General features: G+C 43.7%; 1 protein-coding gene across 1 annotated transcript; it reads right to left on the bottom strand.

Annotated features, from left to right (window-relative positions):
* Nucleotides 1-511: 511 nt before the first annotated feature.
* ankrd34c (ankyrin repeat domain 34C) lies at nt 512-3,419 on the bottom strand. The gene has a single exon (XM_023985515.2). The coding sequence runs from the start codon at nt 3,359-3,361 to the stop codon at nt 1,796-1,798; it is 1,566 nt and encodes a 521-aa protein (XP_023841283.1). The 5' UTR covers nt 3,362-3,419; the 3' UTR covers nt 512-1,795.
* Nucleotides 3,420-11,854: the final 8,435 nt, after the last annotated feature.

Raw genomic sequence — 11,854 nt, 5'->3', positions numbered from 1 at the left:
CAGGAAGTTAAAGCTTGGTCGCAAATTGGTCTTCCAAATGGACAATGACCTCAAGCATACTTCCAAAGTTGTGGCAAAATGGCTTAAGGACAACAAAGTCAAGGTATTGCAGTGGCCATCACAAAGCCCTGACCTCAATCCTATAGAAAATGTGTGTGCAGAACTGAAAAAACGTGTGCGAGCAAGGAAGCTTACAAACCTGACTCAGTTACTCCAGCTCTGTCAGGAGGAATGTGCCAAAATTCACCCAACTTATTGTGGGAAGCTTGTGGAAGGCTACCCGAAACGTTTGACCCAAGTTAAACAATTTAAAGGCAATGCTACCAAATACTAATTGAGTGTATGTAAACTTCTGACCCACTGGGAATGTGATGAAAGAAATAAAAGCTGAAAGAAATAGTTCTCTCTACTATTATTCTGACATTTCACATTCTTAAAATAAAGTGGTGATCCTAACTGACCTAAGACAGGGGATTTCTACTAGCATTAAATGTCAGGAATTGTGAAAAACTGAGTTTAAATGTATTTGGCTAAGGTGTATGTAAACCGACTTCAACTGTATTACCATCTGATGATGAACTGTGAAATGCATCCAAACCTCATTGCATTCAGTAAGAAACTGTTGAATAACATTTGCTTTAGAGACATTTATTTAGAATACACAGCAAACTACATACAAAAATACTATGCATCGAAATATGTTAACGTGAGCCTTTTAAACAGAATGAATGTCTCATAGTTAAGTTACATGGAAGCTGTATGAACATTTACTTCAATTGCCATAAGTGTAAATTCTATTCTAGGGGAACAAGGTTCACTAAGTCTGTATTTACGTACGTTTGTAGTATACACACATTATGTTGTCTTGTCCTGGAACTGATGTATGAAAATACATGTGCTATATCTACAAACATTTAGAGAAACAACATACATTTTTCTCTTGGGTAATTTAAAACCTACGATAATAAAGTGCTGATTTACGTAATCTCTTAAATTGTACTTAGCTAAGGCATATAAGTCATACATGGTTTGTTTATACTCTGAGCCTTTCATATTGGGCATTAAACCAACGGCACTAAAACAAAACATCTTGTGGTTGCATTATGAACGATAAATTACTTTTTGATCCACCCTCTTTTCCGATAATTTGTCTGGAAGGCACTGTGTACAAGTTTGCTACAAAACAATCAACCTCAATTTAATACTAAAGCTACAACATACCCCCCATCTGCATGTTGCACTAATAACAACATTCTATACAACCAGATGACTTGTTGGCTATACATGTACCTCCTACATGTACCTCCTATGTTTTCTTAGGATTGCACATCTAAGGGATTTGATGTGCCAACCAAGATTATTTTTCATATACTTAAAGTCAAATAATTGTTATGATTTTCAAATACGTTTTTATCTCTCAGCCAACCCTGTTCCTGGAGGGCTACCGTCATTTTTGCTCTAACTCTAATTTAGCGCACCTGATTCTAATAATTAGCTGGTTGATACACAGAATCAGTTTAGCGAAACCCTACAGGAGGGTAGCTCTTCAGGAACACGGTTAGAGGAGCCATGCTTTAGATGTTGCTAGTGTCTAACCTGTAACGTTTAATAGGTGGTGCTAATATTCTAAGAGCATCCATAACATTTACAACTTTATACTGGTAAGCGAGTTATATCCATGTTCCACTGGTTTTCTAAGAGGAAAAGTTGAAATTCCATTTAACAAAATTTCCTTTAGAAATGTTAGCCTTATTTTATGTTGTGAACATTGCTACATCTACAAACAATGAGTCCACTACAGCTCCTCAAAAGCAGAGAGCTGCTTCATTTGCTCCACTTGCATAGAGTGCCTCCTTACAAGTTTTTTTTTTGACTTGAGCTGGCCTCTCTTTGGTGAGTTTGGTGCTACTGGAGCTATTGATATGAAACCTGAGGCAAGAGGGGACGAGGGCTTGCTGCTGGCTCCAATGTCTGGGATAGGAGGGTTGGGGTTGACGTTCAGTGGGGGTAGATGGCCAGGCCGGGTATGGGAAATGTAGTCCAGCAGCAGAGTCCCCGAGCCTCGCCTCTCCAAGAGGCCTGGTGCGCGGCGACGTGCTGTGCTAGGAGATGACGTGCTGGCATTGCTGTCTAGGGACTCCCTGGAGCTGGTCAGCATGGCTAACGGAGATGTGTTGAGTTTCCTTCTCTCTAGAGGAACCTTAGGAGAGTCGAGCATGCCAGAGTCTGAGTACAGCTGGGAGTCTGAGTCATAGTGGTCAGTGCCCAGCCGTCTCCTGTAGACCGGGTCTCTCAAGCTGGCTGGCACACTGTTGCTGCTACTGTCCTGGTCTGCAGGGACGGTGCTACGCCGGGCCAGGGGCTGGTGCTGACACAGAGACCTCTCATAGGCCGATTTGGAAGTTAGAGGGACAGACAATGAGGATGACATTTGTGGGAACAACACATCCTTGCCATCCACACTGTTTTGTCGAGACATGGTCGATCTCTTGGACAGAGCAAGTCCATTGACGCCTGTGACAACCTCATCAGAGGTGGCTCTCTTACTCTCCTCGTGAGCCGCAGCTGCAGCCAGGACGGAGGGAGCGATCAGCCCCCACGGCTCTGACTGCAGACGCTTCAGCTGGGGTAAACGAGCACGCTTGGGGTTGGCTGGTCGCCGTGTGGGAGAGGTTGGCCCATTGGGAAGCTTTGCTGCTGTGCTGGATGATGTTTTCAACTTTGTCTGGAAACTGAAGATAGTGTTGTGCTGCTCTGCTGAGTTAGGTGAGGGGGAAGTGTTCAGCTCAATGTCAGAGGGAGTGGTGCAGAATGCAGGGGAGCACCTATCCTCTAGCTCTGGGGAAGGGGGGACATTAAGGTACTGCTTGGTGGTTTTGGTGCCAGAGGGTGACTTGTCTGTGGTGATAATGATTACTTCTTTGCCCTTGGCTTTACATGCATCTAGGATAACCTTTAGGGTCTCCTTATCATCTGCATTGACTGCATAGACCAAAGCAGAAGCCCCGCTCCTGTCTTCGAGACTTGGGTCAGCCCCGTTGGTCAACAGGTGGGACACCACCTCATGCCCCGCCCTCTGGCTGCAGGCGTGCATCAGGGCTGTCCGTCCTGCTTTGTCCTGGATGTTGGGGTCAGCCTTATTATCCAGCAGGTACTTGACCAGCTTTGCCTTGCTGACACTCTGCGGGTCGCTGTGTTTGGACATGCAGGCCACCATGAGCGGTGTCTCTCCTCGCTCGTTGCTCTCATTAATATAGGCACCCCCCTCAAGCAGGAGCCTGGTGAGCCGCAGGCGTCGGAGCCATACCGCCTTCAGGAGAGAGTTCCCGTCTGTCCGCAGCTCCAGTATGTCTGCCATCATCGCCAAGACAACCACAGATAGCGCCCTCCCTCAGTGGTGAAAGGCAGTCACAACCTGCAACCCTTCAAACAAAGTATTGATTTATTGCATTATATTTTGTTCAATCTATAGGTCTGCTTAATGATTCATCTAGTATTATCACACACGGAGTCATCACAATGGATAATTTCCAAGCCTCTCAAGACTACCACCAGGAGGCAGTCTGTGTTCAGCAAAAATCACTTTTGAAGACATGGACAGGTATGGCAGTTGTGGACGAAACTTTAAACCTATTTAGGTAGCGTTATTGTCCAAACATGAAACTGATTGTAGCAATGAAAAAAATATAATTTCATGAATCGGATCCTAACCTTTATATATAGCCTGATGAAGACGGCTTGGCTGTCGGGAACGTTGGTTATACAATTATTGCATCTGAGCTCCTAGAGTGTGCGGCTTTCCTTTTCTTTTTCTAGGGGCCTAATCTTGTCACGTCTTCTGTAAACTTCCATCTCCCTGTGTAAAACATAAGTTAGATGGAAGAATGTGCGTTATAGGCTATATGTAGGCTAAACGTTCTGTATTTAAATCAAGCCATTTATCTTGAACGTATTGCTTGCTAGATGGAGATGGACAACATTAGCCTAGTATTTTAACTTTTTTTGTTGTTGCTCTGTAATTGACCAATTAATCCCAGAACCAAGACTATAAATGAATTAGTTCTAGCTTTAGATAATAAAATACCGAAAATATAGAACATGACATATGGAGATAATCATATGGTTGTAGAAGAAAACAGCCTCACCATGAACGTTAACATCCTATGCATAGCATAAAAGACTATGCCTACAGCAAAAACATCTACTTTGCTATTTTTTTCTTACAAGGCTCGATGACAAGTAAGATGCGTCTTAGTGTAGGCTACCTCATGTGCATGATCGAATGAATAGGTATTACCATCATCCTCGCGCGATCGCTTAGAATAGTCTATAGCGCGTCGCTGTCCATGGTCCTCATTTTAGATAACTTGTTAGAGACGCGCGTCTGGTAGAAAACGTTTTAACTACACAATTCATAATCTGTTGCACAATGTAGCCTACATTTTTTTATACACTTGTAATCTACTATGATCCCTGTGTGTCATTACAATAAAGTATTATCAACAGAAGTAGCCTAAAAAGGACTTAAATTTAAGGTGTTGGCTATATGCTCCTCACGTTTCATATTAGCTAAACTATCTTAAATGATCGAATCATAGTAGGCTTCTCAAAAAGTGTGTGGTCTATACGATGTTAGTATGAAATTACATGAATGGTATATTAATGTTGATTATGTATGTTTTTAGCAAGAAACAATCTGCATTCATCCACATGGTTTTATACAAAATATCAAGAAGGTTTAACTGTCATTCAACCATGTATCTTACCTGATCCAGGCTTGTCATAATCAAAGGTGCCCCCAATGTTTTGTCATTACCTACCCTGAAACATAATGAAAATAAAAGTTTTCAAATGGTTCTTCGTTATAGTCCCTGAATTTATTCGGAGGTTCTCAAATACTGTCCTAGTTTAGGTTAAGAGCTCTTGCACCATAGCGCATTATGCTGGTCGCTTTTGTTATGGAAACGCAATAGATCAGTCCAATAGGCGGCATTCCTTTCACTGCGCAAGAATCACAACCTCAAGCTACTGGATGTATAAATAACTTTGTTTTGCCTGGTGAATGAAACGTGCATTTTCTTGACGTCAGAGTCGACAAAAATAAAGATTGCTTCTGGTGAGAACCTGTCACATTTTTCATGTCTACAGCACACAAACAAACCAGTTCTACCTTCCAATAAAATGGAACGGTTCACAGTTTCATAACATGTTTATAATGACATTTTTTAATGGCTTAGCCTATATCCCACTCCCACAAGATAGGGAGAATCAAGATTCAGTATATATAAAGGTCATCAAAGTATAAGTTAATATTTTTGTACACTGGAAGTATATAGCCTACAGTTTCAAATGATCATTCACATTAACATGACAGATGTTGCTCCAGAGAGGTGGCTGTCACCTGTCTCTGTCCTACTTTTCTTTATATTCTCAGGTGCCCAGAAAACGTTTTTGTACACTTACAACTACAGTGCATTTTAAACACTGTTTCAAGAACATGTCTTAGCTATACCTCTCCAAATGGACAGAAGCAGAAATCGTGTGCTGATGTTGGGTTCAGTACACACAAAAATGAGGGTTCCACAAGGGTTCTTTGGGAAGGGTGTTGGTTCTGTGTGGAACCATACTGATCCAAAGGTCCCTTTGATCACTTCAATGGTTCTTTGCAGTTCAATAAAGGGTTCTTTCTTTTAGTGATAATTAAAATGTAGGGGCAGTGGCTCATTCAAATATTTGCGGGTGTGGTTTGTTCACAGCTCTTTTTGTGCAACCATGCAGTGAGTGTCATTCCAGTTTATCTAATCTGTTATGTTATTATATGTTATGACTATGGCCAGTGATGGTGTCTTGTGTAAGTCTCACGAATGGCCTTGTGTCAATTGTGAACTGTTGACTGAGTCTGTAGTTCTCAATTCTCTCCTCAGGGACCCCCAGCCATTCTAGACGTAGCAAACCTGATTCAACTTGTTAATAAACACAATCATAAAACCTATGGAATTTTAACAAAAGAATATGGCTATTAAACCAGAATTAAAAACCCTGTATGGTTCTTCAAAGAACCTTTTGAGATAAAGGTTCTTTATAGATCCATTTACCATAAAGGGTTCTATATAGCCCCAAAAAGTTTGCAACCATAGCGTAACCCTTTTTTGGTGCTATATACACTACATAACCAAAAGTATGTGGACACCTGCTCGTCAAACATCTCCTTCAAAAATCATGGGCATTCATATGGAGTTGGTCCCCCCTTTGCTGCTATAACAGCCTCCACTTTTCCACGAGATGTTGGAATTTTGCTGGGGGGACTCGCTTCCATTCAGCCACGAGCATTCGTGAGGTCGGGCACTGATGTTGGGCAATTAGGCCCACAGTCATCGTTCCAATTCATCCCAAAGGTATTCAATGGGGTTGAGGTAAGGGCTCTGTGCAGGCCAGTCAAGTTCTTCCACATCGATCTTGACAAACCATTAATGTATGGACTTCGCTTTGTGCATGGGGGCATTGTCATGCTGAAACAAAAAATATAGCACCACCTAAAAGGGTTCCTCTATGGTTACAAGCCAAAGAACCCTTATTTGGCACTATATAGAACCATTTGTTTTTAGTGTGTAGCCTAATCATATGAGGGTGCCCGTATGCCCAAGACATCAAAATTGTCAATTGGTTGCAATATTTAGCCCTCCTGAACTCGAGAACAAATGTATTCTATTGCAAAATCTTGAAAACAGGACATGTTTACAGCACAATTAAAGAGGGCAAAACTTGTTCCAGCCATCACAGCCATACCACCTAATAGGGACATTTCTATTTGTAGGTTGCTATGAGACAGCAGAGAGCGATGGAGTTCTCAGCTTTGCAAGGAACAGGTAATCAGAACAATAACATTGCACCAAGAAACAGGAGGGCTCTTCAGTCATTTAACCAAATGTATTTGTTGATGATGTTTTCCATTTGCACAAAGAATCCCAAAGCGCATTGATCATTAGCCCGTATGACCCGAGCAGCTCTCCTCAAAGGAGATGGACTAATCACTTTAATACCCACCCAAACACTACTCTGCTGTTGCAGGACTTCAACAGTCAAGGACGCCAGTGACACCCCCCCCCCCAACTAGTGATTATTTGGCAGACTCCTGGGAAATGTTGTTATTTACCAGGAAGGCACAAGGGAGAGGTGGTTTATGGAACAGCAGGGAGTCCCCTACTTCCTTCCATGTTTTGTGTTCATCCCAGGAACTAACAGAAAGTCATTATGACTGTCTGGCTTTTCTGTATAGGAACATTCCACATGGTTTTTGGTACATACACCACTTAAACAGAGAGAGGTAATCCAAGGGAAGGGCATTGTCTCGATGTCTCTGAGAAGTAAACATTTGGTAAAATATAATGGATTGCAACCCTGTGTTGTCAAGCAACAAGAAATGAGCTTTGTTGGTGGGTGTAAACAGGGATGCTGTAAGAAATGCATTGTCTTATTCCATATTTCTATTTAAAATTCTGATAAGGTGTTATCTCAGTTTATTTGAGCAAGTGGCCTGGGATATGATATTGTGCAACATACTGTATTTCAATTATAAATTGTTGTTATATTTACAATTATTGGATGGATTGCAGTTACACTGAATGCTTCAGTTTGATTAAGAATAGGCATATGACATGTCATGATGTTGGGAATAATGTAGATGCTGAAATCACAGGAGGCTGCTGAGGGGAGAATGGATGGAAACCATGTGTTTGATGTACGTATTTGATTCCATTCAACTGATTCCGCTCTAGTCATTACCACAAGTCCGTTCTACCGAATTAAGGTGCCACTAACCTCCTGTGGCTGAAATAAGACAGTCTGTATCATTGTGAGGCTAGTCCAGGGGTAGACAACCCTGGTCCGGGAGTGCCGAAGACCAGGTGTGTTGAATTTAATCAATCACTGAACTGATCAATTAGCTAATTTGGTCAGGTGTGGTGCCTAGTTTGAACAAATCATGTAGTACCTGCGGCACTCCAGGAACGGGGTTGCCAACCCCTGGGCTAGGCCTATCCACACTGTGCCACTCCAGAAGGGGGTTCTCTGCTGCTAACCCCTTGACGCTTGTGCTAGTCTATCCACACTGTGTTCCACCCAGGAAAGGGTTGCCAACCCTGGGCTAGTCTATCCACACTGTGCACTCCAGGAACGGGTTGCAACCCCTGGGCTAGTCTATCCACACTGTGCCACTCCAGGAACGGGGTTGCCAACCCCTGGGCTAGTCTATCCACACTGGTGCCACTCCAGGAACGGGGTTGCCAACCCTGGGCTAGTCTATCCACACTGGTCCACTCAGGAAGGGGGTTGCTAACCCCTGGGCTAGTCTATCCACACTGGTGCCACTCCAGGAACGGGGTTGCCAACCCCTGGGCTAGTCTATCCACACTGGTGCCACTCCAGGAACGGGTTGCCAACCCTGGGCTAGTCTATCCACACTGGTGCCACTCCGGGAACGGGGTTGCCAACCCCTGGGCTAGTCTATCCACACTGGTGCCACCCAGGAACGGGGTTGCCAACCCCATCTGGCTAGATCTATCCACACTGGTGCCACTCCAGGAACGGGGTTGCCAACCCTGGCTAGTCTATCCACACTGGTGCCACTCCAGGAACGGGGTTGCCAACCCCTGGCTAGTCTACCACCACTGGTGCCACTCCAGGAACGGGGTTGCCAACCCCTGGGCTAGTCTATCCACACTGGTGCCACTCCAGGAACGGGGTTGCCAACCCCTGGGCTAGTCTATCCACACTGGTGCCACTCCAGGAAGGGAGATTATGGAGTGGGGATCAGAACACAGGGCAAAGCCATATTCCCCAAGCTTACCGGTCGATGCACATTCATTAACATGGGAACTACAATGACATAAGCAGTCTCCATATGATCTTTGCCCCAACGCTGCTGTCGTCAGCAGAATATTAAAGGGGAAATAAATAATAAAAGCAGAGAGAATAAGCGCTGTCCCCCATGGAGGCAGTTTCCATTTTCAGATATCTTACACCGCACCTGCTGCACTGGCTCCTTCTAAATATAACCTTTTTTCTCTCGTCTCTGACACTGTGTGATGCTTCACGGTGGGCTAAAATAATAGAGGGTCTATTAATGGATGATATCTATGAAAAGTTCAAGCTGGATATAAATGGAACAGCATTTTTCAAAATGAAGACATTTGAGAGTTTATTTTGTTTTAATTAGACAAGACACAACATGCAGTATGAAATCCCAAGACATATGGAGGGTCCCTCAAGATGCAGTCTTATGGAGTGGAATCTCATCTAATGCTAGGAGACAGTGAGGCTTATCCCAAAGTCAAAATGTACAGGTTAGATCTCTCTACTACTTTAGCTTGGCCCTTTTCATAATAAACCAAGATCAACATGAGTGAAACTGAGTGAGACCGTTGAAATTGTAATTCTGCTCAGATGCCATCTTATGACATAGAGACAGATCTTTCTATTAAAGTAAATGTGCTGATCTGCCTCTAAACAGAGGGGGTGTAACGACTTTCCTCTTCTTCTGACGAGGAGTAAGAGATATCGGACCAATGTGCAGCGTGGTAAGTGTCCATTTTAATATATAAAACTGAACACTACAAAAATACAAAATAACAACGTGAATGCACAAACGAAAATCGAAACAGTTCCGTATGGTACAGACACAGGAAACAACCACCCACAAAACATAAAGGAAAACAGGCTACCTAAATATGGCTCCCAATCAGAGACAACGACTGACACCTGCCTCTGATTGAGAACCATACTAGGCCAAACACATAGAAATAGAACAACAGAACAAAACATAGAAAAACAACATAGAATGCCCACCCCAACTCACGCCCTGACCAAACTAAAATAAAGACATAAAAAAGGAACTAAGGTCAGAACGTGACAGGGGGGCTTGATACAGGAGATTGGTGGCTCCTTAATTGGGGAGAATGGGCTCATGGTAATGACTGGAGCGGAATCAGTGTAATTGTGTCAAATATATCAACCACATGGTTTCCAGGTGTTTGATGCCATTCCATTGTCACACCCTGACCTTAGAGATCCTTTTTATGTCTCTATTTGGTTTGGTCAGGGTGTGATTTGCGGTGGGTATTCTATGTTCTTTAGTTCTATTATTTGTATTTCTATGTTTTGGCCGGGTAGGGTTCTCAATCAGGGACAGCTGTCTATCGTTGATTGAGAACCATACTTAGTTAGCCCTTTTTCCCACCTGTCTTTGAGGGAAGTTAACTTTGTTTGTGGCACATAGCCCTTAATAAGCTTCACGGTTGTTTTGGATTGAATATTGTTTTTGTCGGCCGTCATATAAATAAAGGAATATGTACGCTCACAACGCTGCGCTTTGGTCTACTTCTGTTGACGGCCGTGACATCCATTTGCTCTGTTCCGTACATTATTATGAGCCGTTCTCCCCTCAGCAGCTTCCTATGGGCTTGAAAGGTTTACAGAACGTCTTTTGAAAAAGGAACTGTTTATATGCAACTCATTATAAACTCAGCAAAAAAAGAAACGTCCTCTCACTGTCAACTGCGTTTATTTTCAGCAAACTTAACATGTGTAAATATTTGTACGACCACAACAACATTCAACAACTGAGACATAAACTGAAGAAGTTCCACAGACATGTGACATAACAGAAATTGAATAATGTGTCCCTGAACAAAGGGGGGGTCAAAATCAAAAGTAACAGTCAGTATCTGGTCTGGCCACCAGTTGCATTAACTATTGCAGTGCATCTCCTCCTCATGGACTGCACCACATTTGTCAGTTCTTGCTGTGAGATGTTACTCCACTCTTCCACCAAGGCACCTGCAAGTTCCCAGACATTTCTGGGGGGGAATGGACCTAACCCTCACCCTCCAATCCAACAGGTCCCAGACATGCTCAATGGGATTGACGAGCAGTATGGCTGGTGGCATTGTCATGCTGGAGGGTCATGTCAGGATGAGCCTGCAGGAAGGGTACCACATGAGGGAGGAGGATGTCTTCCCTGTAACGCACAGCGTTGAGATTGCCTGCAATGACGACAAGCTCAGTCCGATGATGCTGTGACACACCGCCTAAGACCATGACGGTCACTCCAACTCCAAATCGATCCCGCTCCAGAGTACAGGTCTCGGTGTAACGCTCATTCCTTCAACGATAAACGCGAATCCGACCATCACCCCTGGTGAGACAAAACCGCGACTCATCAGTGAAGATCACTTTTTGCCAGTCCTGTCTGGTCCAGCGACGGTGGATTTGTGCCCATAGGCGACATTGTTGCCGGTGATGTCTGGTGAGGACCTGCCTTACAACAGGCCTACAAGCCCTCAGTCCAGCCTCTCTCACCCTATTGCGGACAGTCTGAGCACTGATGGAGGGATTGTACATTCCTGGTCTAACTCGGGAAGTTGTTGTTGCCATCCTGTACCTGTCCTGCAGGTGTGATGTTCGGATGTACCGATCCTGTGCATGTGTTGTTACACGTGGTCTGCCACTGCGAGAACAATCAGCTGTCCGTCCTGTGTCCCTTTAGCGCTGTCTTAGGCATCTCACAGTACAGACATTGCAATTTATTGCCCTGGCCACATCTGCAGTCCTCATGCCTCCTTGCAGCATGACTAAGGCACGTTCACGCAGATGGGCAGGGACCCTGGGCATCTTTCTTTTGGTGTTTTTCAGAGTCAGTAGAAAGGCCTCTTTAGTGTCCTAAGTTTTCATAACTGTGACCTTAATTGCCTACTGTCTGTAAGCTGTTAGTGTCTTAACAACCGTCCCACAGGTGCATGTTCATTAATTGTTTATGGTTCATTGAACAAGCATGGGAAACAGTGTTTAAACCCTTTAC

Source organism: Salvelinus sp. IW2-2015, linkage group LG4q.1:29, assembly GCF_002910315.2.
Source record: "Salvelinus sp. IW2-2015 linkage group LG4q.1:29, ASM291031v2, whole genome shotgun sequence".
Classification (NCBI taxonomy): domain Eukaryota; kingdom Metazoa; phylum Chordata; class Actinopteri; order Salmoniformes; family Salmonidae; genus Salvelinus; species Salvelinus sp. IW2-2015.
This window is presented reverse-complemented; position numbering and strand designations above follow the sequence as displayed.